Source organism: Ceratina calcarata, unplaced genomic scaffold, assembly GCF_001652005.2.
Source record: "Ceratina calcarata isolate Rehan_Ccalc_2016 unplaced genomic scaffold, ASM165200v1 scaffold211.2, whole genome shotgun sequence".
NCBI classification, from domain to species: Eukaryota; Metazoa; Arthropoda; class Insecta; order Hymenoptera; family Apidae; genus Ceratina; species Ceratina calcarata.
Genome location: NW_017142786.1, coordinates 571923 through 597271, shown reverse-complemented (window position 1 = coordinate 597271; position 25349 = coordinate 571923). Strand labels below are relative to the sequence as shown.

Below are 25349 nucleotides of genomic sequence, written 5' to 3'. Positions count from 1 at the left end.
GGTTTGTTGGAATTGCCCGATGAACGGTTATCGAACTCAGCCTCTCTGTACGCACGTACGTACATCGAATCAAAAGCGTAACGGCAGGAAGCGAAGACCGGAACTGCGGAATGCTCGTTTTATTTCATCACGTGCATACCGTTCTTGAAAACCGTTCGGCTCGCGTTTAGTTCGAATAATATCGTCCTTCCGCGTGTATTACCCGTGCAAATCTCGAGGAAACTCCACCTGCAGTTCTTCATCGTGTAAATTTCTTTATAATCTCCTGTCACTACAATAATACCTTATGATATTTTAAAATCTGATTTTTTTATAAATACGCGAACTCGAGAAAAACTATAATGGACCACGCGACAGAGAATTCGTTGAAAAATCTTCAAACGATACCTCGAAACTAAAATAATTTTAACACAAATGTTTTTTAAATTGTACTAATAAAAGATGCTGCCAATTTTGTTAATATATTTTTTCTGTGGATTGTCTTGTGGTACTTCGTGGTATCCCATAAATCCGATCCTCGGGGAGCAAATAGACCTCGTCGGCTCCGCGAATGGAAGTTTCGTTCCAAACTGGACGAGAAGTACGGAGGACGATGATGGAAAGGATATCTTCAGTGTGAATTCAACTCAGATTCCGTTCAATTCTATTGACCGGGATCGGGAACCTCTAGACGATGTGGAACGCATCGAACCGAGGCAGTGGCCGACCAGGCCGGACGTTTTGTACACCCGCGTCGCGATTCCATCTACTACAGAAATGTATCTGCCCCGGAGCCCGTTAAATCCTCCCACATTGGCGCAGAGAAATTCGTCCACGCAGCGGTACCTTTCGAATCTTCATTTAAAGGAATAAATGTCTAGATTTATTGTCCGCAGAGTTGCACACTTTTTAATTGCCGCATTAATAATTGATAATTAAATTTCTCTAAATTTCAATCGACAATTGAAGTATTCCTTAATTAAGAATTTCATAAGCTTTTCGTTTACTTTGAGGTATCCACCAGTGACTGCACCACCGCCTACGGCATCTGTGGAGGAAGTATTCTGCGATTTCGGATCGTTTCCGACGCAAACTCTTTGCGAATGGCAAAACGGCGACGGGGTGTTGGAATGGATGGCTGGTACCGGCATGGGTACAAACTGGATGGGTGGTCCACCCAGTGATTATAGTACTGGCACCATGGAAGGAGGGTAGGAATACTAAATACTAATTATCTTTTATATCGCGAGTAGTTCCGATCTTGATTAACTGTTAACTTGAAAGATACGCCTTCTTGGAAACATCCGAGTTACCGCAGAAGGACGGAAAGGCGAAAAGTCTAGGAGGGTTGTTGCACAGTCCTCAATTAGGAAGCACAGGAGTCGCTGGAACTTGTGTTATGTTCAAATATAATATGGAAGGTTTGAGCATCGCCGGTTTAAGAATTTTACTACATGTGGGTACTGATGAGTACTCGATCAAGAAAGAACAGACTGAGGAGATCACTCCTGAGAACGTGACCGCGGTACCGCCGCCTTGCAAACCGGTGGAAGTCTTTGACGAACGTATCATTTGGAACGCTCAGTATTACACTCTTGGTGTCTGGCAACAAACTCAAATGCTGTACACTTATCCGGAAGTGCATTCGGTAATTTCAATACCTACACACTTTTACTAGATTTTTAATCGAAATTTTCAGCATAAATACAATTTATATAGACTTATAACAGAAAATATCTATTTAATATTGTCCTCAACTGTATTATTTTAGCTGATCATCGAAGGAATTCCCGTGGACTCGACCGATCCGACTCGCTTGTATAGAGGCTACGTAGCTATAGACGATGTCGACTTGCAACCTGGCACTTCGTGCTTAGGCTTCTGTAATTTTGCCGGTGGTTTCTGTGACTGGTCCAACGACGCCGACGATGATTTCGATTGGACCATCGTGAGTCTCTCGAAGTTCCGTTATTTATTCAATTTATGTAAATGATTATGATACTTCTTTTAAATATATCTTCAGAGTCGAGGGAGCGGAAACCCTACGACCGGACCAGCAGCAGACAGCTCGCCGGACCGATCAACAGCTGGAGGATATACCTACATAGATTCTTCTTTCCCACGTCGGCCGGGAGATAGGTGAACATTCTTTATCATTCTCATCAAGTTCCTCCCCTTTGTACAATAAAATCGAGTTAGTTGAATTAGGTGAATAAGTGTATCCTTGATATTTGCCACTGAATTTGGCTGAAGACATCTTATTGACATTGCAGAGCTAGGCTTATTAGTGCTAGCTTCCCAGCACCGAGCGCCGATTCTCCTATGTGCCTTCATTTCTGGTTCCACATGTTCGGCTCCGGGATCGGTACTCTGAAACTCTTCGTGAGGCACTTTCGCAGTTTGGACGCGGCAGTTCAGGAAGTGTGGAGCTTGAATGGTAACGCTGGGAACACGTGGTTCGTCGCTCAAATCACGATCAGTTCTTTAGACGACTTTCAACTCGTGTTTGAAGCGTCCGTCGGAAACACAGGGATGGGGGACATCGCCATCGACGACATCTCCTTCGCGCAAGGCTCTTGTCCAAGTAAGAAGGCGAATTTAATGAAGATCAGTTCTTTCTGTATTGAAATATCTAATTTCTTCTAATAATTGTCTAGTTTTGCCACAAGTGGCTGCGCTTACATCAAGAGATTGTACTTTTGAAGTAGACGAGTGTGACTGGATTAATTCTCGAAACCCGGACCGCGTAGAGTGGGAAAGGGTATCTTTTCAAGCACTGAGTCCTAGAAATCAACGGAAACCGTACACCAACGGGTATACGATCAATAGAAGGAATGAGTACTTCCTAGGTCTCGGTCGTCCCAGAGGAGGACCACGATCAGTGGGTGGTGGAACGGCACAACTTGTTAGCCGTGAGATGAAGGGTAGCGAGGAACCTTTATGCGTCACTTTTTGGTATTTCATGTTTGAATCGTTTATTGATTCCACTGGACCAAGCTTAGGTTCGTTTAATTAATATTCTTTACCATCTTTTCGGTTTAATCCCACAATAATTGACGATATAAATTCGAAGGGGTGCTCCGTGTATCCGTGCAAACGCAGGGAGATTCTTCAACGGAATCCAGACCGATCTGGCAGTTGTACAACAATCAGGGGCCCACGTGGAACTATGCACAGATCAGCCTGAACGAAAGGAGAGACTTCAATGTAGTCTTCGAGGGTACTTGGGGACCTAATCGTGCGAGTGGCAGCATCGGCATCGACGACCTCGCTTTCTACAGTGGCAATTGTTCAGGTAATGTTATTATCTATTTCTCTCAATTTTTATTCGATTTAGATAATTCCAGTTTTTATTCATTACCAATATTGTCTTTTTATATATAGACCCCGGACTTTTATGCACAACCTTCATCTTTTTTGACATATTTTAACGAATGTAATCCATTTGTACAGATTTTTCACTTGTGTAATTTTATAATGTGATGTTTAGTTAAACCGCCTGGTGCGTCTGTCAGGCCTGAGGATTGCAGTTTCGAGAGAGGATTATGCGGCTGGGAGAATATTACTTCTTCCGAGAACGAGCGCACGGTTACTTGGCAGCGAGCGTTTCTCGCTCATCGCCCGGCACAATTGTTAGACAAGACCTTCGGTGCAACCGGCGATTTCGTCTTTTTCGACATATTCACCACGAACAAACAGTCGGCGAACGTGCTACTACGTTCACCGGTGATACAAACATCGCCGGACGAAGAATCGATTTGCTTCACATTTTGGTTCGCCGCTTTCGGTGTCGAAGAGTCTACAACATTGCAAGTAATTAAAATGAACGTTGACGAGGAGTCAGGTAACGATGAGAATGGGAAACAGGACCAACCGGTAAGTTCTCGAATTTCTTTGAAATATTAACTGAATTTAATCTCAAGAAAATTATTCTTTGACAGTTGTGGTCGCTGACAGCAAAAGGATTTAACAACCCCAGGCCAGTATGGACGGCCGCGCAAGTGACGATAGATGCTCGTGTATCTTATCGGTTGATTTTAAGGGGAAGCGCCAGTAACGGAGGTTTTGCTATCGATGATATAAAGTTCCAGCCTCAAACTTGTGGCAGTAAGATCTTTCATAATAAACAAATTATTATATCGATGACATGTATCAATATTTTAAATTATACGCATTGTGTTCACAGTACGACCAATCGATGCATTACCTGTTACCAACAGTGGAAGCTGAGGTATTAGAATTCATAGGCATTATCTCTCATAGAGCCTATTTTTGTTCGATTTTTTTTTACATAAAACTTCTGTAAGTTATTGTAAATAATAAACTTTATTTAAAAACAAGAAAACGATTTATTTGCATAGAGATTCGTTCAAAGTCTGCTGTTTCCTCAAGAATTGTCTCTTAATTTCAAATGTAACTATGCCAAGTGCCACTCCTGCATTTAAGCTATCAACACCTTTAGCTAAAGGTATATTGATACGAATACCTTTCCTTTCATTCAAGAATCTACAGGAATCGAAATTTAATCCCTCGGTCTCTCCGCTTAGAATGATGACAGACTCTTTTCGCGTGTAGTCCATAGCATAATACGGCATAACAGGCAGTTTCAGTAAAAATTGTTTCATCATTCTCTTATTCGTTATCGACAATTCCTCTGTTCGCTCACCGAACGTAAGCTTCGATATCAGCTCCGCCGGATCTACGTCGAATATATTCAAACTCGACTCGATTAGCTCTGGCGAGTATTGCGGCATGTATTCGTCACCGAAATTGCTATCTGCTACGAAAATGTTCGAATCGTCGCTGATCAACGATGGAATCTCGTCCCACGTTGGAAAGCTGTGAATAGGTAGTCGGAAGTGTGTGCCAGCCGCGCTTCTAAGAACTTTTGGATCCCATAAATCTACGCATCCTAAAGAAGATATTACATTTTTAAAATTCTCTGCTGTATAGTGAAGTCCATAGATCGCAGTTTTTTTGTACAAAATGAGGCATTCGTGGTATCATATTTTAAAAAATCTTTTTATCGAGCGAACACTGCTAATAGGCACTCATTTATAAACTTCGGTGTATAATATTTATTTAATAGACTATTGTACCTTTCATCACTATCAATTTTTCACAACCTACACCTGCTACAGCTCTCATGATGGAACCCAAATTTCCTGGTTCTCTGATATTATCACATATAACGGTAAGTGGTATCGCATCATTGTTGTCGTGTGCAGCATTGTTTTGTAGATCAGGAGTATTAAAGATTCCTTAAAGGTAAATACAGATTTCAAAGTTGATATAAAGATTACATTCTTCTACACTAAACAGTTATACACAGAGCATCGGTACCTAATAATCCAGGTGCCGTAGTTAGACTAGACCATAATTGAATTGTTTTATAAGGAACCTTATACAAAGTAACTTCCTCTGGCAAGTTTAACTCTTCCAGATCAGTCGAGTCATTAAAAAGTATCAACTTCGGTACTAAACCAACTTTCATTGCATCTTTGATCAACCTATGCCCTTCCAAGACTATTTCTTTGTCTTTTTCCCGTCTCTTTCGAGATTTAAGATTTGTCATTATAGACCTACGGGATATAGAAATAATACTTTTCTAACGTATCCATGTATTAGGTAGCAAACGGGAAAGATACTCACGTTACGATTTTATCATTTTCCTTGAGTTTCGTGAACTGGCGCTTTTTCATCGCATTCTCGGTCTCTTCGGGTTCCTTCTGCTTAGCTTGCCTCGATTTCCTACCTCTTCTTCTGGAAGAAACAATCTTCTCCCTCGGTACTTCTTTCTCTACCGTGGTGTCTTCGCATTCAAACAGTTCGTCCTCGTTCAGAATTTTAACCGGCCTCCGGCTAACCCATTTCGCGTACGTTCGAATCAACGTGAACTTTATGTTCGGGTTCGCCTGATACGTCTTTACTAACGGCCGAACGTTGTGCAAAATATTCCCGAATACCATCGTTAAAAGTAATGTATATTTCTCGCTAACACTGCTTCCTCAACGTTTGTTAACACGATGTAACAGTCTTTTTAATAATGAGAACTGATCATTGTTGCACTATTTACGTTGATAATAATGCACAGCGTGCATCTTCTGTTTAAACTTTTATTGTATTTTAAATAACAATCAGCAGAATGTGGTGCGGTTCGGTGAAAAACATGGGAATTCAGAAATCTTCTAACGATACCACGATAACTGAGTGAATGCATATACGTCGATATACGTACGTATTAGTGCTCGCAGTGCTATGTGCATGGCTACGTGGAGCTAGTTGCTACCCCACAAGAATTGATGCCAGTGGCCAGAGCTCAGTAGCTCACCAAAGCTCGAGTCTTATTGGATAAACGTAACATGTGCTAGTGTTTGATCACTCGAAATCGTTGATCGAGGATTTGTATGCATACTGTGATCGGGTTGGTCGGGTTTCCTGAACGTATATACGCGCGTATACCTCTGCAGTATGCGTATAATTCTTATTTTCCTATAATAATTTCTAAGCGTACGTATGCAGCAGTTAACGCACAAATAGATATATGTATGTAAAGTGCGTACAAGTATGTATTAAATACTTTTAATTAATGTCGAAGTAATGGAGGAAAGATGGAAGCCTTGACGTTTGGCTCGCACAGGTAAACCGTGTAAATATGCGAATAATTTTCTTCAGAGTTAATGTCATGTATCAGAACACTGTTTCCTCTTTTGTAGGCTAGTTCACTTAGATCTCAAGGGTGCTCCTCCACGAGTCTGCTATTTCGAGAAGGTCTGTTCAACGTTATAAACAAATACTTTAGACACGGAGTCTTCTGTATGGGAGAAGCAATAACGAACGACGATTTCAAAACATTCTCTATCGCTCTGTTCTCTTATTATTCAATCAATCATTTCACGGGAATTTCCAGTTTTATGGTCTTGGTTGTATCATGCACATAGTTTCCGCTATTTATAGTGTGCTGACATTACTTTTATCTATTTCTTTCATATTAGAGATATTGTATTATTGTGGGAATAGGTGACAGAATAATTAGCACTGGTGATTTCACAAGAAGATTTATTCAGATCAATTGCGTGCGTCCGTACGCTCGAGAGACTTTCGCTCGAATGCCTTTGTCCCGTTGAACAGAGTCTGTTCAACAGACGTCCAACGGCTCTCCCTTATCTCTTCTCAGAAGAATCGCTTTCCTAAAGAAGAGCGCGTATAAACATTTCCTAAAAATGGCCCGTCACTAGGCCAGTCCGCCACATTATAATTGAATTCAGACTTATAGATTTTTTAATAGCCGCATTAAAAATTAACGATTTTTCTCTAAATCTCAATCATTAATTGCGGATTCGTTCCAATTAAATGAATAAAAATATATTTCTTCAAATAATTATAATTCTTAATTAGCCAAATAAAGATTTAATTGCTTATCTGCAACTCTGGTCGAATGACTATGATTGACTAAATGTAATTCTTGCAGTTATTTCCGCTTTTGAGAACATGGGGTGCCACCGGGTTACTTCTGGAATGGGAAGATTCATTTCCATACAACCGAGAACTTTCTCAAATAGGGAGCAATGGACTGAGCACTTTAACCAGCGGATACACAGTCCAGGAGGCTAGGCACATCTTACAAATCGCAGGAGACTGTGGCCTGGCAGTCATTCCATTAGTACAAACGTTTGGCCATTTGGAGGTATGCGAACACAGTTAACAATAGGTGCATTCAAAGGAACCAAGAGTCGCCTAAACGCAGCTAATAACATTTACAATGTGATACATGATTTATAAAAAAGAGCTAATGATTTCAGTTTGTATTGAAACATGACGAATGGAGATCTTTGAGAGAAGTGGAGCATTTTCCAAGTTCGATTTGTCCGTCGAATCAGAGGACCTTGCCTTTGGTGAAGTCCCTGATCGGGCAAATAGTCAGTTTTCATCCAGATATCCAGTACCTGCACATAGGCGCGGATGAAGTTTGGCATTTAGGCCTTTGCACGGCCTGCATGAAACGTGCAGCCTCTAGCAAATACGGGAAATCAACGCTGTACCTGGAACACGTTTTGGCTATCGCGCAACACATACAAGAAACATATCCCTATTTAAAAATTATCATATGGGACGACATGTTGAGATCGATGGACCTGCGCACTTTGAATGGTATCTTGATGATTTAGTCGCTTGAGTCAAATAATGTCGCGCATTGCTTCATAAAAGTGTTTTTCAGATCATTACATCGGGAAGTACGTGGAACCTATGATCTGGCACTACAGCCCCAGAGATAACTTTGATCTACCTCATGGTAAGATTTCTATTTCTCCTACGTACGTTGACATATCGTGAAACTACATAGAATTACTCTATTAGGACTCTGGGACAAGTACACCGCAGTATTCCCACATATTTGGGCTGCTACCGCGTTCAAAGGAGCCACCGGATCGTCTCAGCACGTTCCGATTGTCAGGCATCATGTGAGCAATCATGAGAAATGGCTAGAAGAATTAAGCATGCACGTGAACAAAGTTCACGAGTTTCGGGGAACAGCCTTCACTGGATGGTCAAGGTAATTTTCTTAACGGAAGAGGAAAATTGGACACAGAATGCGATTTATGACAAACTATCATCGATGCTTTTCGCCTTCTGATTTTAGATACGATCATTTTGCAACCATGTGCGAACTGTTGCCTACAGCGATACCGTCTTTGGCACTGTGTCTGAAAGTATGGCTGCACGGTTATTCCGAACAGATTCACAATCAGGTGGCTAAAAGTTTAGGGTACAGAGATCATCCTCTTCATTTAACGCCGCAACCCAGACCCGCGCCGATACCGAGCAATCTACTCTTTCCCGGTTGGCAGGTCGCAGTGGGCGTAGAATGGTTCTTAAATTTCCGAGCTAAATTTCATGACATCGTCACCAGCGAACAGTACGTATAAAATACGAATAAATATCTCAATTTCTGTCCAGGTCGCAATTTTTACTGATTGGCGTATTTTTTTTTATGCTCTTAAGATAAAATATTTATTAATTTTTTAGAATATCTACGTGGATGAATCCATGGCAGGTGGCGAACAATTACACGAACCCTATGCAATTAGAGAACTTAGTACCTGCTTTTACTGAGTAAGTTCCCGGATTCTAACAAACCTAATGTTTAACGAAGAGAGTCGTATAACATGAGAAACATTGATTACAGATTACTATTAGAATTGTCTTCTCTAGAAGGATATTTAAGATTCCAAATGGAAAGTATTTTTTTCCCGTCGATGATCGACGAATGGATAGGTACAAATATTCAGCCGATGAAAGGGAAGCTCGTGGAGTTAAAGCAGACGACCGAGAATCAAATCAAGCTGAATAGTCGAATCTAGCGTTTTAATTGAACTATTTATTTTACGCAGAATTTCTGCTTTAGATCTCAATGACCAACTCGGATACAGTGCGAAACGTATAGGCTGATGAACAAAGTACGAAGATATTTAGTAAATCTGTACAATTTTATCTTATATAATTAGGTGTAGAGAGATAGATTTTAATGCGAAAAAGAGGTGATACGTACCACACGCGCAAACCGCGCGAAAAATATAGTTTTATAAGAGAAGGAACGATTGTCTTACTATACTTGGCTTAGGGACGAACAGAAACTTGTGACAATTTACTTTGTCACCGAGCTTTGCCATTTCGCGAGTTGTTCTGTGATATGTACTTGGCTATGAGAGGATTATTGTAACCGAGCTCAATAACCACATTTTTTGGATATTGTGCTTTACGATATATGTATGTATGCTTCTAACTATCTGCGTTTCTTATACTACTCTTGACGAAAGGTTTCCGATCACGTACACTAATTAGATTGCGGATCTTTATGCAAATTCTTATTTATAGAAGTAAGATCGAAAACACACATTTGTTTTATTTGATTTACAGTTTACTTCGGATATTTTGTATTTCTTTACAGATGACTACACACTGTACTCTAAATTTCCATAAATGCATAAACATCCGCAATCTAACAATAATATTACTCCCGATCAATTAATGAAACATTTCATCAAAAATCTAGGGATGTCTCATATACTTTAGTGTTCTTAACAAAAATCAATTAATGAACTTGTTCGAGTACAAAATGCATTGAATGCTAATTACTTTATACAGTGACTCCTATTAATATTCATACCCATTTCAAAACTGAATAATTTTTGTAATAATGATCACAAACAACTTGGCTATGAAAAGAATATCTGTTACTTTTTTATTCAAGATTTCGATGTAATTCTTTTAAATTTTATGGGACATATAATAAACTAAGTCTTTTAACATCCCAAAGAATAATAAGTTGTTTGGACCAATATTAAAAAAGTATTCAGCTTTGAAATGGGTACGAATATTAATAGTAGTGACTGTATGTTACGTATTACTTTTACTCGAGCATCAACAATTCTCGCATTTGACGTCTGAATTATGTAAATACTGACGTAAGATATGTATCATAGTCAATTAAGATTAGACCTGTGCTTCACCTTCTTTAAAATATAATTGATCTAGTGGTATGCAGATGATCGAAAACGTTTCAGTCACGGATAGTATCAATAATACGTTCAAATATTTTTTGTACTCCCTTTTAGAATCGTCGCGTCGACGAATTTTCGATTAACTATTTACCAGCTGTGAAAGAATTTTACGCAATATCTAGAATGTATAATATATATATATATATATTTAAATATATTTCACGGCGTCTCTATTTTATCATTAATGTTCTGAAACTAGACTAAATGTAGTCGTTTTCGAAGCATGTTCATCGGTGTAACTTATTATTATTAGACTGCGGATTTTATCCATTCACAAAAAATTAAGTATGTAAAAAAACGTAAGAAATACATATAATGGGCAAGTGCATAAAGTATCGACAGTAAAAACTATAGCATGATATTTAAAGGATTCGAAAGGACGTTCTTAATTATCATTTCTGTCATATACTCAACAACTTTTATTTTAAAAATTCGCAGTCTAATTATTATGTATGAGGCATAGCTGACAGATAGAATAACTGTAGGCAAAAAGGCATAAGTAATTAATACCACACAAACTCGAATAACGATTCCTCTGTATGTAATAACTCCGCAAACTTAAGATTTTGTTTTGTACGACTCGAGTTATCTTTTAATATAATCTCTGTTATGAAGCAGAAAAATGTGTTTCATTCATACATTGACCATCCGCATTGTTGTGTAATTGATTAAAACAAAAACGGGTAGCTGTTTGAAAAATTTGTCAGAAAATGACCTCCCCACGATTTATTTGAAATGCGAATGAAATAAGAACGTGGGGGGTGTAATATGCAAAAAATTGGGGAGTACGGTAACGAAGAGGAAGCCACGAAATTGGACGAATGTTTCAAGGAGACTTTAACTCGCGCCAGACCTCACGTTCTCGCGTTAACGACCACCGAATCCGCCCAATTGTGCAAAGTCTGGTTAAATAAATTAAACGCCACTACTGCGCAACGTCGCCTAAGGAACGAATACCTCATAGAATTATGCAGACAACTGAAGACGGGTCAAATTGGTGGAATTTTTAGCAGGCCACCTCCCAATGGACTCCTTCTACCATTACCTAAGTCCTGCCATACGGTACTTTCCATCTTATAATTGAACGGATATAGTAAACATCCCAATTTCTATTCACCTTACGATTTCTACTTACTGGCTTAAGAAAAAGAAGACAGTGGGTAGAAATTGCGATGGGAACAGAAATTGGGACATTTACTATATTACACGATCAACGATATTGTTAAAAAGCTATTGATTATTAACGCAGATCTCTATTAGCTCGTCGATGAGCGACATGTCAGATCATCCGACGAGACTCTATCACACTTGCCACAAGGCAAGCGCGAGATACCTTCATAATCATCAACGTAGCAGATCCTACCTGAGACACCGTTCATCCGACATCGCGAGTGCGAGACACGGTTTCAGACTATCACCAACTCATCGTACTCACGATCACAGTACAGCGAAAGAAACATGATTAATAAGAGCAATAGTGATCGAGACTCGATACATTGAATAAATATCTATTGCTGTAGAACTGCAGGTTCAAACCAAATATCTGAGGGATCAATTGTCAGAATGTCATAGAAATCATCTTCAGGTGATCAACAGAGAAATGGATGATCATCTGGTCTCTAGCATTAGCCGATTGAGCACCGAGGTGTCCGTTTTAAAAGCTAAGTCAGTACGTTATTGAACGTAATCTGAAGAAAGCTAAGGATTATCAAAATGATTTGCAAATTGTTAAAGACTGACGGAGGTGCAAAAGTTGAAGAATTCTATGGAAGATGGTTACAAGGAGGCTGTTGAAGATTATCACTTCTCCGTGGTAGAACAGCTTACTGAATTGAAGGATAAATTAGATAAAACTTATTTGAAGAACGAAGCGTTGGACAATAAGGTTGCGACGATATCAAAAGAATTGGAGGACATTGCGCATGGTAAGGTACGGTAAAGAAAGCGGAGACGGAAATATTTGCAAAACGTGAATTATTCAATTATTTTTTAAGGATGAGGAGAGCAAAGCATTGAAAGAGAAATGTATGGATAAAATAAACGCTGCGTGCGAGCGAATCGATTCGTTTATGAAAGAAAAGAACCGAGAATTGCAATTAAAACAGGACTGGCTCGAAAAGAAAGATATGGAATCTTCGCAAAGGGTAGCAGGAATTAAAACTGAAGTCGAATTGTTGACTAACAAAGTACACGACCTGGAAACTAAACTGGAAATCAAGATTAAAGACGTACTTGTTTAAATAAATGTATTTTAAAATCTAGCCGCATTTAATCCTGAAAACGTTTATCGTAGTACTGGGATACTCATCCGGATTTTTCTCAGTTTATCGTCCTATTTACGAGATTAAACTCAGATCCAGCATTTCAGATTCAGATCAATTAAAGAAAAAATTAGATTAGTACATTATTAAAAGAGAAAATATATTTCTTAGGAAAATAAATTGCAAACGATGATAGTCGAGCAATACGCAACGATGAAGGAAGAAATAAATAAAATGAGGAGTGAGATTGATGAGACCCAAAAACAAAATCAAAATTTACTGGCCCAAGTCTCTGCCTTGAGAAGAAGCATTGCGAAACTCGAAAAATCGAAAGAGAAACTTGAGTACAATTACGAAAAGAAATTAACGCATGCAATCAAGGTAGACCATAACGACCTACTATTTTCAACACGTTAAGCGCCAAGCCTGTTCTGTTTTCCTTCCTGTTTAGTTAATTGTTTTATTATCCAAAGCGCAATAACAGTATTGAATAGAATTTTTTTTAATAACAGACGTATTATTTAAGTATATTATTTTATGGTCTTCAAATTATTTAAAATTTATTAATAGAAGTTTTTTAATTAAGACCCTACTTTTGCACGGTATTTTTTGACGTTGAATTTAAGGATGTATTGGCTATACAGTCAATCCCAAAAGTTTATGCACTATAGAAACGCATTTTTTAAAAAGAAATGATACGTCGGAAGAACAATACTAATAATAAACAAAAAAAAATGTTTCCGAGATTTTTCCAAGGGGTACAAGTATCCCTTCAGATTTGGCAAAATTTTCGTTTTTGGCCAATAACTTCCAAGCCGATGGACATACGGAAAAATTGCATCAGACAAGACGAGATCAACAATTTCTATACAAAAACTTTTCGCTAGCGTCAATAGTTAACGAGTCACTTGCAAAAAACTGTTTTTTCGTTTTTCGTTAATAACTCGTGAACTATTAATGCTAGCGAAAAATTTTTACATGGAGATTGCTGATCTTGTCGTCAGCTACAAGAAAGGTCATATGCAATTTTTCCGTATATCCAACGGTTTGGGAGTTATTGGCGAAAAACGAAATTTTTTTCCAAAAGTTCGCCATTTCGACGCTGGGATAGTCGGATTTTGTCAACATCAATAAAATGCCAAATAATCATACGTAACTCGTTAAATATCGAAGTTAGAAGGAAAACAACTTCTATTTGAAGCATTTTTCGCAATTTTGAAAAAAAAAAATTTTCGTCAGCGTCAATACTTAATTGGTTATTTCCTTCTATAGTTTTTAGGACGTACCTATTTATTATTAGCATTATTCTTCCGACGTCTGATTTCTCTTTAATTATAGGAAATGCTTTTTTATAAGGTACATAAACTTTTGGGATTGACTGTATAGCCAATACATCCTTAAGTGCTTCCATTAACACGATTGATTCCGTTCCATTACTTCTTTTTTTGTACGAGTGCTACTACCAGAATAATATCGTTTAGCATAGCCTTGTTCGATTTCGCTGATACAAGCGTTACCAGAGAAATGAGTGCTACTACTTTTAAAGCTATTTTTATAAATTCCACAAGTTTAATTATGGACTATGCACTGTAGAACAAAGACGTGGAGATAAGAACGTTGCAATTGCGGTTGAAGGAACAGGAAAACGAATTATGCACATCTCTTAGCACGAAAAAGCAAAACGAGGTGGATAATATCGCTTCCACATTAGAGAAACGATATAAGATGCTGTTAGCACAAACGGAGGCGATGTCGGAAAGCCAGACACAAGAATATCTTAGGGTATAACATTCGTGATTTTTACTAAGCTCGATGGCAAAATAACGTCGTTCGTTTTATTATAAGTACTATAAGAATTTAACAGAATAAGACAGTGGCTCGATGAGCATTACTTAAAAACAAACATTATTCTTACGATTGTACCGTGTAAGTTGACGTTATTTTCCTATCAATTTAATAAATATGAATGTTAATCATAACATGTATAATATTAATCATTAAAACTTGTAGAAGATAGCTAATTTAGAAGATCAAGTTCTCAACATGAAGAGGCTTTAACCCGAATCTTATAGGTTTAGTAGTTTTTAGTAAGTGTTAACTATTGTGCATACATGTACATTGTATTTTCGCTAAATAAATGGCAAAAGAGTGTCATAGATCTGACATCGAATGTATTTCTCTGTCCCCGATTTCTGGCACTACATTTTTAATTCCAGTAGTACTTTCATATACAAAGATGCACACACGCATTCTAGAGAAATCTAATTGTCAATATGATTAATAATAAATTTAAACGATAATTCCTAATCAGACTATTAAACCGTAATATATTAGTTCTCCTTTTATTGGTACCATTTTTGAAGTCCAACGAACCGATGCCTCCGCAGTTTGAATATAAACAGTATTGATATTTTCTGCTTATTCCATTGCTGCATACTACCTCTATTAGTATTGTTCTCATAATTACATAAATACAGTAATATGTACAATTATTTTTCTTAATACGAATGAATTTAAATAAATTATACTTAAAAAAATTTATATCACTTATTATCGATACACGGTGGTTTTTGTCCCACGAAATTAATATTCGAAATGGAAGTCGAAGTAAGATTGATCAAACGTATTGATACGAATGTAACCGTCTTCCCCACCTGTCGACAAGCTGCGGCCATTAGGATGAAATGCAAGGGAGTTAATCGGACCGAAGTGCCCTTTCAAACGCGCAAATTCTTCTTCGAACACCATGTGGAAAAATCGCGAGTCAAATTTTCCTTGTCTAGTGGACGTTGTCGTGACATCCATGGCATCTTGACCTCCTCCAAGAACCACCTACGAAACAAATCCACCATTTATGTCTTTGCTCATTTACAATTTCAATCTGTCGCATAGTCGTGGGCACGTACGTGATCGAAAATAGGAGAAATCGTAGCGGAATTCACAGGCCTCTCCGTTTTGTACGTTTTCAACAACATTAACGATTCACTGTCGAATAATTTGGCAGTGTTGTCTTTCGACGCTGTCACGAACATGGTGCCGTCCTTGTTGAATTGCATATCGTTTATTTGTGATTTGTGACATTTGACGCTCTGCAATTTCTTCGCCGTCTGCAAAACGAAATCATGTTACGAGGAACTCATGGTACTTCGCGTTTAAACATCGTCACATACTCTGACATCCCAAATGGTAATTTCACCATCCTCGTGACCAGTAATTATGGTTTCGTCCAAAGCGCCCCATAAGATTGCCGAGATTCTAGGGCCATTAACGACAATTCTAGAAATTGCATCTTCTTGCGATAATACTGCATCCACGTTTCTAATGTCCATGATAAACATTTCACACTGGTGTCCTAAGGCTTTGTCTGTTGAATAAACTGCCAGGTTCGCTGAGTAACTAAAGCTACATGTCCTTACAGAACTATTTGTATGGAGTAAACCTATTTCTTTTCCTACGAAATGATAAATATGAAATAAGACATAGAACAAGATCGAAATATATGTTCATCTGGTAAAGATATGAACCTGTTTGACAATCCCAAACCCTCAAAGAATTGTCACCACTTCCTGACAAAAATCTCGTAGTATCCCAATTAACATCTATGCACCATACTGAACCATTGTGCCCATTAAAACTTCCAAGACGTTCTCCATTTAAAGAATACCAAACGTTTGGCCTTTTGTCTTTACTAGAAGAGAACAATAAGTCACCCTCTCTATTGTATTTTATTTGCGTTATGGCACGTTCGTGCCCATGTAACATCAAGGGTTTCTGCACTCTATTAGTATTGTTCTCATAATTACATAAATACAGTAATATGTACAATTATTTTTCTTAATACGAATGAATTTAAATAAATTATACTTAAAAAAATTTATATCACTTATTATCGATACACGGTGGTTTTTGTCCCACGAAATTAATATTCGAAATGGAAGTCGAAGTAAGATTGATCAAACGTATTGATACGAATGTAACCGTCTTCCCCACCTGTCGACAAGCTGCGGCCATTAGGATGAAATGCAAGGGAGTTAATCGGACCGAAGTGCCCTTTCAAACGCGCAAATTCTTCTTCGAACACCATGTGGAAAAATCGCGAGTCAAATTTTCCTTGTCTAGTGGACGTTGTCGTGACATCCATGGCATCTTGACCTCCTCCAAGAACCACCTACGAAACAAATCCACCATTTATGTCTTTGCTCATTTACAATTTCAATCTGTCGCATAGTCGTGGGCACGTACGTGATCGAAAATAGGAGAAATCGTAGCGGAATTCACAGGCCTCTCCGTTTTGTACGTTTTCAACAACATTAACGATTCACTGTCGAATAATTTGGCAGTGTTGTCTTTCGACGCTGTCACGAACATGGTGCCGTCCTTGTTGAATTGCATATCGTTTATTTGTGATTTGTGACATTTGACGCTCTGCAATTTCTTCGCCGTCTGCAAAACGAAATCATGTTACGAGGAACTCATGGTACTTCGCGTTTAAACATCGTCACATACTCTGACATCCCAAATGGTAATTTCACCATCCTCGTGACCAGTAATTATGGTTTCGTCCAAAGCGCCCCATAAGATTGCCGAGATTCTAGGGCCATTAACGACAATTCTAGAAATTGCATCTTCTTGCGATAATACTGCATCCACGTTTCTAATGTCCATGATAAACATTTCACACTGGTGTCCTAAGGCTTTGTCTGTTGAATAAACTGCCAGGTTCGCTGAGTAACTAAAGCTACATGTCCTTACAGAACTATTTGTATGGAGTAAACCTATTTCTTTTCCTACGAAATGATAAATATGAAATAAGACATAGAACAAGATCGAAATATATGTTCATCTGGTAAAGATATGAACCTGTTTGACAATCCCAAACCCTCAAAGAATTGTCACCACTTCCTGACAAAAATCTCGTAGTATCCCAATTAACATCTATGCACCATACTGAACCATTGTGCCCATTAAAACTTCCAAGACGTTCTCCATTTAAAGAATACCAAACGTTTGGCCTTTTGTCTTTACTAGAAGAGAACAATAAGTCACCCTCTCTATTGTATTTTATTTGCGTTATGGCACGTTCGTGCCCATGTAACATCAAGGGTTTCTGCAATAAAACAATAAATTTTCATTATTTACTAAGGATCCATTTGTTCCTCCGTGAAGAATGTTTACACTAGGTTATAGTATCGCGTGTTCAAATATATTACGAGAAACAAGCCTTTATGTAAATAACAAACGCTACGTAAAATCTGTGATATGCATAAAGCGACTAACCATTTTCCTTTACAATAAATAGTTTGATGAAGTAATCAATCAATTAGATGCAGACCACTGACCCCACTGACCAAGGAGGGACGGACGAGAGGTATGCTAGAGCGTGGGGCAGGGGTCTCAGAATTTATCCCTCGGCCGGAAAGTGGGGACGACGCGACCATGGTGGGGACTGGTACTTACTTAATTGATACGTTCGCTTCGCGAAGGCGCATGAGGAGAATAGTAGTGGGGATCGAAATACGGGCGAAAAAGAGGGGAAGCGAGCCGTGCGAGATAAATTTTGAGACCCCTGGCGTGTTCTTCTCCCCCCTCTGTCCTCCTCCACAGTATTTGCTCCCACTTCTTAAAAAATTAAGGTCGTGGACTGTAACTCAGTACAGGCATTACAATAAAACGTATTTTTAGTTATACAAAAACTGTTTTTATTGAGATGACATATGAAATGTAACACGAATCAAGTAATAGATCTTAAGTGAAACGCAATACCGCATACAGATGTATATTCAACATCTAAATTACGATTTTTAACGAATCTCGTATACATAAAAAAACTATTGAACAATTCCTTTTTTTTGACACAAGTTGCGAGTTCATACTCATATTTACTTCTTCTCTGTTTAATGAAACATGTACTTACATTACATATAGATATACAGATTCTTACATATATACATTCATAATCCACGTGTGGATTTCGTAGTTCACCGCAATACTTGAGAATGTCGTACATTTACACGATTTGATTGTAATTCGAAACATTGAGTTATACAATCGTTTCAATGGGTTAAGGGACGGACTAACACAGCTTGACCAACAAATTCCATGCTACAACGTATCTAATGCATTAAACTTTTTATTCAAATCTTGTTGGAACGTAATCGAACCGCGAATGTTAATATATGATAGTCATTGAGAGATAAATAATACTGATACACTCAATGAATGTGTCTACTTGTTTTGGTCAAGTGTAGAAATATGTAAGTATACATTCCAATCATTACGGGTTTTCCATTTATATCGAACATCATTAATTCTTACCCTTATATCAGAGCAGTGAACAATCTTTTTAGGGTCTAACACTTAAGAAAACGAGCATCATCTCTCTGCAACGTCCATCTCTGTTAAACACAATTACGTTAAAAGGTTTTACTTCATTCACTGCCTTGAAAGCAGTGGGGTACAGTTTGGGCCCTGCCACCTGCCACTTTGAATGCAAGTGCCGTTGTTATTATCAGAACCACATAAGCTGATAAGGTGGTGGCTATGTAAGCTTGATACACGTTCAACAGTGTCATACATGACACAAACAAGTGTGAAGCAACCACCCAAGTAACTTGTCCCCAATTCTTTCTATCCAGGGCAGCAAAAAATACGACACTCCAAAATGTATGCAGCAAGACAAAGCAAAGTGTCGTCGCTGCTGATATTACAAAGAAGTACTCCGAGCCTTGTTTAAGTCCCATAGTTCCAGGTCCAACTGCATCAGCCAAGACATTGACTAGAGCGAAGGCACCGCTCATAAAACCAAAGCCTAAACCACATACATATGCAAACACATGTCTGCTATCTGCCACATGTGTCGTTGTCACTTTGTCTAACCCTCTCTCTGCTTTCCTCAGAACCCAATACAGCAGATACCTAAATAGGGCAGAATAGTTAAACATGTAAAAAAACAGTCCAAATTTCACGGAGAAGTAAAATTCGACGTGTCTATCAATTACCTAAATGCTTCTTGAAATAATACGGAGAAAACGAGTCCGAAAGCGAGGTGGTTTTGCAGTGGAACGACGGCATACCAAAGCACCGATGATAATAACAGAGAAATGAGCCAAAAGAAGGCACTGGCTACTAGCATAATAATTCGAATAGGCTCAACTGCAATGGTAAAAGTAAACATAGCCAACGGTGGGCCAAAAGCCAAAAAGGCACAACCGAAAAAATCCATAACTGTCATTTTTGCCGCGATAATGCCAAATCACTTTATGTTTCGGTATCGCCAGAGAAGAAGGGGGAGATTGCTCATCTCTTTGTTCGAAAGTGGACCTATTTCGACCCTCAGGGTAGTGACATTCATACTGACTAGTAATCATTTGATCATACCTACACTATATAATATTACATTTTACAATTGTAAAATTGTAAATATAAATATTATGACATAACCCTCACCCACAACAAATATGGCAGAGTCAAGCATGAGTCAAGCTTCTGCATGGACCTGAAGGACGGTGCATATGCGGTGCATGAAGCAGTGAACTTATGGGCGAGCGGGTGGACTTCCAAAAACGGAAGGGGAAAACAACTCTACCTCATTGAGGGCAGCACTTGTGGGCCTGTTTTTCAGGGACTGGAAATGATAGGAAATGCCTAAGACGATTTTAAAAATAAGTAACGACCATGAATACTGGTCTGTATAACCAGTAGCCTTTGCGGCCTTTGCTCTCCTACGTCTCATATTGGAAATAAAATACAATTTACATGATTTGTTCAAGCTGTCGCTGTTTCTGGAATTGCCCTCTTAACGCAGCACTGGTACGGAAATTACGAAATCCTGAACATGTCCACCCTCATTTCTTCTTCGTTCCTAGTTTCTAATTTCTACTCACCTCTCTGACTCTGACGTTACACTCGGCGTTGTGTTACATTGTTTATTTGTTTCTTATGTGTATACGAGTGTAAAACAATTTGCAATTTAATATATAATTAGCAATGCCAAAAGTACGCAGAAGTAAAAAACCTCCACCAGACGGCTGGGAGTTAATCGAGCCAACGCTGGAGGAACTGGAACAGAAAATGCGAGAAGGTAGTAGAAAATAGGGGTGGCTACGTTAGTAATGATGCATGGATAATTTTAATTGTTTTTCATTTCGGTCGCAGCTGAAACGGAACCACACGAAGGCAAACGGAAACAGGAATCCTTGTGGCCGATATTTAAAATTCATCATCAAAAATCCCGTTACATATATGATTTATATTATAGGCGGAAAGCCATAAGTCGTGGTAAGCAAAGAATCCTCTACTTTCTTTTTCCTATTCATTAATTTTACCCTCATTCATTATTTTATTTGTTTTTTAGAATTGTACGATTACTGTTTGAATGAAAATATAGCTGACAAGAACCTGATAGCAAAGTGGAAAAAAGTCGGATATGAAAATCTATGCTGTTTACGTTGTATACAGACGAGGGACACCAATTTCGGTACAAACTGCATTTGTAGGGTACCTAAAGGCAAACTGGAAGAAGGTAGAATAGTAGAATGCATCCATTGTGGATGTAGAGGCTGTTCCGGATAACATTTATTTAGCATTGGCGACATAATGCATATCCTATTCTTCTATTATTGTACTGTTTTACTAAAAATAATTCTATATGAAAGTATATTAAATGTCAAACACACACATAATTTCATTACACAAATTCCAGAACGATATTGTCTTTCCATTATACAATCATCGATTTGTTAATTCAACTAATTGTGTGGATAACTACAGTGTGTGTGTCTATTATGTATATATATATACAGATAAATAAATTCATTACTTTGAAAAAATATGTTTTAAATCTCAGCTATTTCCATTGAAATTAAAAAGAGATTATGATTATTGTTTTTTACACGTATGTATATTTATTTAGCATTTAGCTTCATTATGTAAATTCTTGGTAAAATTCGGTAAAGACTGTTTGACTTTCTTTATGGACAAACGTCTGGGTACATTGGTTATTTAATATAATGTATCTTTTCCCTTTTCTCCAAATGGCGATTGGTGTGTCCGGACGATCGGTCTTTTTGATATCTCGAGGCCTGTTGGTTCTCGCGGATAGAATCGAAACCAAAGAACGACGTTTCGATGCAGCGAGATCTCGTCGGGACGTCTGCGTGGCGATGCCTATGATTTGCCAAGAGTACTTGACGCTGCAATTATGAACCGTCTCGTCCTCGAGGGGTTCATTCTCTTTTATCAAGCTTTCCAAGAGTGTTCGCGAGGTCTGCGCGCTTGTACCGAGCACTTGCCACGAGTACTTTACTCTCACAGGGTAGTAGTCAGTTTTACTGTCTTGGTATCGCGACTGATTCATTTTGAGGAAGGACAGTATCGAATAGTCAGCTTTATCGCGATGTTGAAAACTGTGGGCCGGGAAAATCATGCCGTTTAAATCTCGATACGTGTCCGTGTCGCTCGTTTCTAAAAAGTTATCCGCTGTTAACAAATCGAACGCGGTACACCGGACTTGGCTAAACGCATTCGATGCGATTTTTCTGACCGGGAATTTTATTTCATCTCCGTAATTAATAATGGTAGTTGAAATCGCTGTCTTCGGAGTCCCTTCGACTTTCTGCTTTAAACCAGTGAATGGGATAAAGGAATTTTGTCTCTCGATATTGGCTTTCTTCGGTTTCGGCCCTGCTACGGTCGACGGGGTCGTTGCCATTGTACTCAACGTTGTCGGAATGTTCGAAGCGTTGCTCGATACCATCGAGGCACTTGAAATATCTTTAACATTTCGTCGAAAATTTTCACGTAATCGATATATAACGCTATCCTCTTTGCGTAATTTGGGCTTTTTTTTGCTGCTGTGAACGCGCTTAACGTCACCGATCGTTGGGCTCTTTATCGATGCCTTTTCAACGACTTTGACATTTTTCTCTTGCTTGAGAGACTTAGTAACTGTTTTATTACTTGGTGATTCTTGTCGATGTTTACGCGAATGCAGAGGCAAGTCGGAAATGGCCGAAGGGAATAATAGCACATCCTTCTTTCTACTTTGCTCGGAGAAAGTTTCCGATTGTTTAATAGAATTATTGAAGTTTCTATACATCAAACGTGTCGATATCTTTTTTTCCTTTTTGTTTGGTTCGTCAATCTGAAAACACATGAACGGTTTTTATTTCTCCAATTTGAAGGAAGAAGGAAGTTATATGCGAAGGAAGTTAATTAATTTGGGATAATGACCTGTGTCGGAGTCGCATTTAGGAAGCCTTTCTCCGGCAGGGAAAGTGGTTTTCTCAGTAACGGCAGTATCGCATTGCTGTTGCTGTTAATCTGATTAGACCTGACGACTTCAACTTTTTGTTTCGGGATTCTGCAACGCACCGGTCCACGTTTCTTCGTGAAGATCGTCTTCGTTACAGTCACCGGCACGAAAACGTTCTCCGTGACCACTTCCACATTCTTTACTGAGTTCGTCTTCGGTGTCGCGGTTTTGTACGCACGCTGCTGGCTTTTCGCCACACTCTTTGACTGATTTTGTCGCATTATACTAAACCCCCTTTCGTTGATTTTATTTCATTTTACACGTCCACTTGTCAATTTCTGACATCTCGGAAATAAAGTTAACATCAACTTCCGGGAAACTGAAACGTTCAATAATTTTGCCGAGGAAGCTTAGCAGACAGATGGTCCCATTGTTGTTGTTTCTTCTGTACGTAGAAATTTTATCAAATTTTATTAACCAAAAGTATACGTACTCGATTGAACATATATTCAAAAGGGGAGAAAGGAACACATGTTTCTAATAATTACGAAACGCGCTTATATTCATGCGATTTGCGCGAGCGACGGGTCTCGGTTGGATCGATTGGTCGGTTAATTATAGTCGTTCTTATCACCGTGGATAGTTTTTATTTGTAAAAAATATAATAATATAATAATGACGCTGCTGACAGTAGCGATTATTCTCAACGATGGTAAAGTGGTGCTGACAACGACGAGAAACGGCAGTAACAATAACGATGCAACAATAACGTTTCACGTAACCGCGCGATGACAATTATTACATCAATCGTCTTGAATAATAACGACAACGAGACGATAAATCAGTATAACAATAACGTGTATAATGACGCCGACGATTAGTCCGAAATGATATATACAATATATAATAAAAAACATATCATTAGTGGTATAAAAAGAGAATCAATCCATAGGTAAATAGATTGTCAGAATGATTTCGGTGTCTGCAATCGTTCAAATCGATGACACTGGTCACGATTAAATATTATTTATTGCGATTGCAGCAGCGTGGTCGACTTGATCGATTTTTCCGCGTTCAATATACAGGATGTCCCAGAAAAAGTGTTGATGCCGAAGAGAGATAATTCTGTAAGTATTTCTGAACAACAATTTCCTTTGCCAAAATGCAAAGTGAGGCATGGTTTTTGAATTATTAACGAAGAACACTGATCAATGAAAGCATAGAATTCGCGCTCAGTCACGGGTAGGCTGGTTCGGATCGTGACGCCCGGCCGTGGCATAGCGCGGGCCATGGTCATTATTGGCATTATTGGTCAGTGTTTTTCGTTAATAATTCAAAAATCATGCCTCACTTTGTATTTTGGAAAGGAAAGGAAATTGTAGTTCAGAAACACTTACAGAATCACCTCTCTTCGGCTCTAACACTTTTTCTGGGACACTCTGTACAGTGAAGTCCACAACAAGGTAGCGGATTTCTTAATTACCGCGATACCAATCAACGATTAAATTGTAGTTAATTTTAATCGATAATTGTAGCATTATTTAATCATAAGAATTAAAATTCAGTCGTTAATCCGAATTCCTTTCAATTAAGCTAATTAAACAATTTTAATTCTTAATCAGAATCGAGGACCAAACGTTAATTGCCAATTAGAGTTCAATTGAGTCAAAGATTTAATCATTTATCTGCAACCCCCTTAGAGAGTTGAATAAAAAACTTAAAATTTATGCCTGTACCTTTTCATTCGTAAGTCCGACCCATAGCAATTATTTTTAATTTTTTGTTATATGCTATTTAAAAAGACGTTATTCAACTTTGAAATGTGTTCAAATGCTTATGGACCTCACTGTATGGATTCGTAACCGAGAAAGACAAACAGATCACGATCTTCATTACATAAATGTTACGCATCGTCTCTCGTTTGCCTTCTTACACACGTAAGCATACAATATATTCGTGAACATCGTCTCAACGCGTGCACAATCCCGTTTAATTACTGTAAAATGCGCCCACGCGTCGCGAATATCCATTTAATTTCCTATTTGAATGTTTCCTACTAATGTTTCAAGATTACATTAAGTGTGATCTAATCAGAGAACTCGAATTATATATACAAACGAACAAGACGTTCTGCCGATAACAATTTCTTTCCTTTCATCGATGTTTGATTTAAAACTATGTTGTTGTTATTATTGTAATTATTATTATTATTATTATTATTATTATTATTATTATTATTATTATTATTATTATTATTATTATTATTATTATTATTATTATTATTATTATTATTAT

At 38.2% G+C, this 25349-nt stretch overlaps 10 protein-coding genes across 11 annotated transcripts; 5 read left to right on the top strand and 5 right to left on the bottom strand.

Moving 5' to 3' along the window:
• Positions 1-424: 424 nt before the first annotated feature.
• Positions 425-4269, top strand: LOC108622248 (MAM and LDL-receptor class A domain-containing protein 1). The gene is made up of 11 exons (XM_026811345.1): positions 425-821; positions 993-1190; positions 1264-1627; positions 1751-1927; positions 2003-2118; positions 2253-2563; positions 2637-2981; positions 3053-3274; positions 3470-3855; positions 3921-4086; positions 4166-4269. Exons 1-11 carry the CDS (start codon positions 442-444, stop codon positions 4207-4209), a joined length of 2709 nt encoding a protein of 902 aa, XP_026667146.1. The 5' UTR covers positions 425-441; the 3' UTR covers positions 4210-4269.
• A 17-nt stretch (positions 4270-4286) lies between these two features.
• Positions 4287-6208, bottom strand: LOC108622252 (rRNA methyltransferase 3, mitochondrial). The gene is made up of 4 exons (XM_018020000.2): positions 5632-6208; positions 5323-5561; positions 5079-5240; positions 4287-4891 (listed from the first exon to the last, which is right to left on the bottom strand). Exons 1-4 carry the CDS (start codon positions 5946-5948, stop codon positions 4329-4331), a joined length of 1281 nt encoding a protein of 426 aa, XP_017875489.1. The 5' UTR covers positions 5949-6208; the 3' UTR covers positions 4287-4328.
• Positions 6209-6313: 105 nt separating this feature from the next.
• LOC108622251 (hexosaminidase D) lies at positions 6314-11164 on the top strand. The gene is made up of 9 exons (XM_018019999.2): positions 6314-6619; positions 6696-6750; positions 7451-7666; positions 7782-8130; positions 8198-8272; positions 8338-8533; positions 8621-8896; positions 9007-9093; positions 9167-11164. The coding sequence occupies exons 1-9, from the start codon at positions 6591-6593 to the stop codon at positions 9339-9341; spliced, it is 1458 nt and encodes a 485-aa protein (XP_017875488.1). The 5' UTR covers positions 6314-6590; the 3' UTR covers positions 9342-11164.
• An 85-nt stretch (positions 11165-11249) lies between these two features.
• Positions 11250-12018, top strand: LOC113463982 (uncharacterized). The gene is made up of 2 exons (XM_026811353.1): positions 11250-11603; positions 11791-12018. The coding sequence occupies exons 1-2, from the start codon at positions 11310-11312 to the stop codon at positions 12001-12003; spliced, it is 507 nt and encodes a 168-aa protein (XP_026667154.1). The 5' UTR covers positions 11250-11309; the 3' UTR covers positions 12004-12018.
• A 263-nt stretch (positions 12019-12281) lies between these two features.
• LOC108622277 (myosin heavy chain, non-muscle) lies at positions 12282-14900 on the top strand. Of its 2 annotated transcripts, none has more exons than XM_026811352.1 (5): positions 12282-12471; positions 12536-12769; positions 12974-13183; positions 14396-14584; positions 14813-14900. In XM_026811352.1, the coding sequence occupies exons 1-5, from the start codon at positions 12307-12309 to the stop codon at positions 14858-14860; spliced, it is 846 nt and encodes a 281-aa protein (XP_026667153.1). In that variant the 5' UTR covers positions 12282-12306; the 3' UTR covers positions 14861-14900. The 2 variants fall into 2 exon arrangements, with proteins under 2 accessions (XP_026667153.1, XP_017875543.1); XM_018020054.2 differs by having other exon boundaries at positions 12375-12466.
• A 228-nt stretch (positions 14901-15128) lies between these two features.
• Positions 15129-16574, bottom strand: LOC108622276 (eukaryotic translation initiation factor 3 subunit I-like). Its single transcript, XM_018020053.2, has 4 exons — positions 16327-16574; positions 15973-16253; positions 15709-15909; positions 15129-15634 (listed from the first exon to the last, which is right to left on the bottom strand). Exons 1-4 carry the CDS (start codon positions 16562-16564, stop codon positions 15386-15388), a joined length of 969 nt encoding a protein of 322 aa, XP_017875542.1. The 5' UTR covers positions 16565-16574; the 3' UTR covers positions 15129-15385.
• Positions 16575-16660: 86 nt separating this feature from the next.
• LOC108622275 (eukaryotic translation initiation factor 3 subunit I-like) lies at positions 16661-18190 on the bottom strand. Its single transcript, XM_018020051.2, has 5 exons — positions 18080-18190; positions 17663-17909; positions 17309-17589; positions 17045-17245; positions 16661-16970 (listed from the first exon to the last, which is right to left on the bottom strand). Exons 1-5 carry the CDS (start codon positions 18080-18082, stop codon positions 16722-16724), a joined length of 981 nt encoding a protein of 326 aa, XP_017875540.1. The 5' UTR covers positions 18083-18190; the 3' UTR covers positions 16661-16721.
• Positions 18191-18680: 490 nt separating this feature from the next.
• Positions 18681-20426, bottom strand: LOC108622214 (gamma-secretase subunit Aph-1-like). Its single transcript, XM_018019930.2, has 3 exons — positions 20249-20426; positions 19801-20184; positions 18681-19717 (listed from the first exon to the last, which is right to left on the bottom strand). The coding sequence occupies exons 2-3, from the start codon at positions 20031-20033 to the stop codon at positions 19231-19233; spliced, it is 720 nt and encodes a 239-aa protein (XP_017875419.1). The 5' UTR covers positions 20034-20184; positions 20249-20426; the 3' UTR covers positions 18681-19230.
• Positions 20427-20497: 71 nt separating this feature from the next.
• On the top strand, positions 20498-21476 carry l(1)10Bb (BUD31-like protein). The gene is made up of 3 exons (XM_018019936.2): positions 20498-20882; positions 20957-21079; positions 21156-21476. The coding sequence occupies exons 1-3, from the start codon at positions 20789-20791 to the stop codon at positions 21371-21373; spliced, it is 435 nt and encodes a 144-aa protein (XP_017875425.1). The 5' UTR covers positions 20498-20788; the 3' UTR covers positions 21374-21476.
• Positions 21477-21648: 172 nt separating this feature from the next.
• LOC108622212 (uncharacterized) lies at positions 21649-25310 on the bottom strand. The gene is made up of 2 exons (XM_018019926.2): positions 23033-25310; positions 21649-22943 (listed from the first exon to the last, which is right to left on the bottom strand). Exons 1-2 carry the CDS (start codon positions 23333-23335, stop codon positions 21726-21728), a joined length of 1521 nt encoding a protein of 506 aa, XP_017875415.1. The 5' UTR covers positions 23336-25310; the 3' UTR covers positions 21649-21725.
• Positions 25311-25349: the final 39 nt, after the last annotated feature.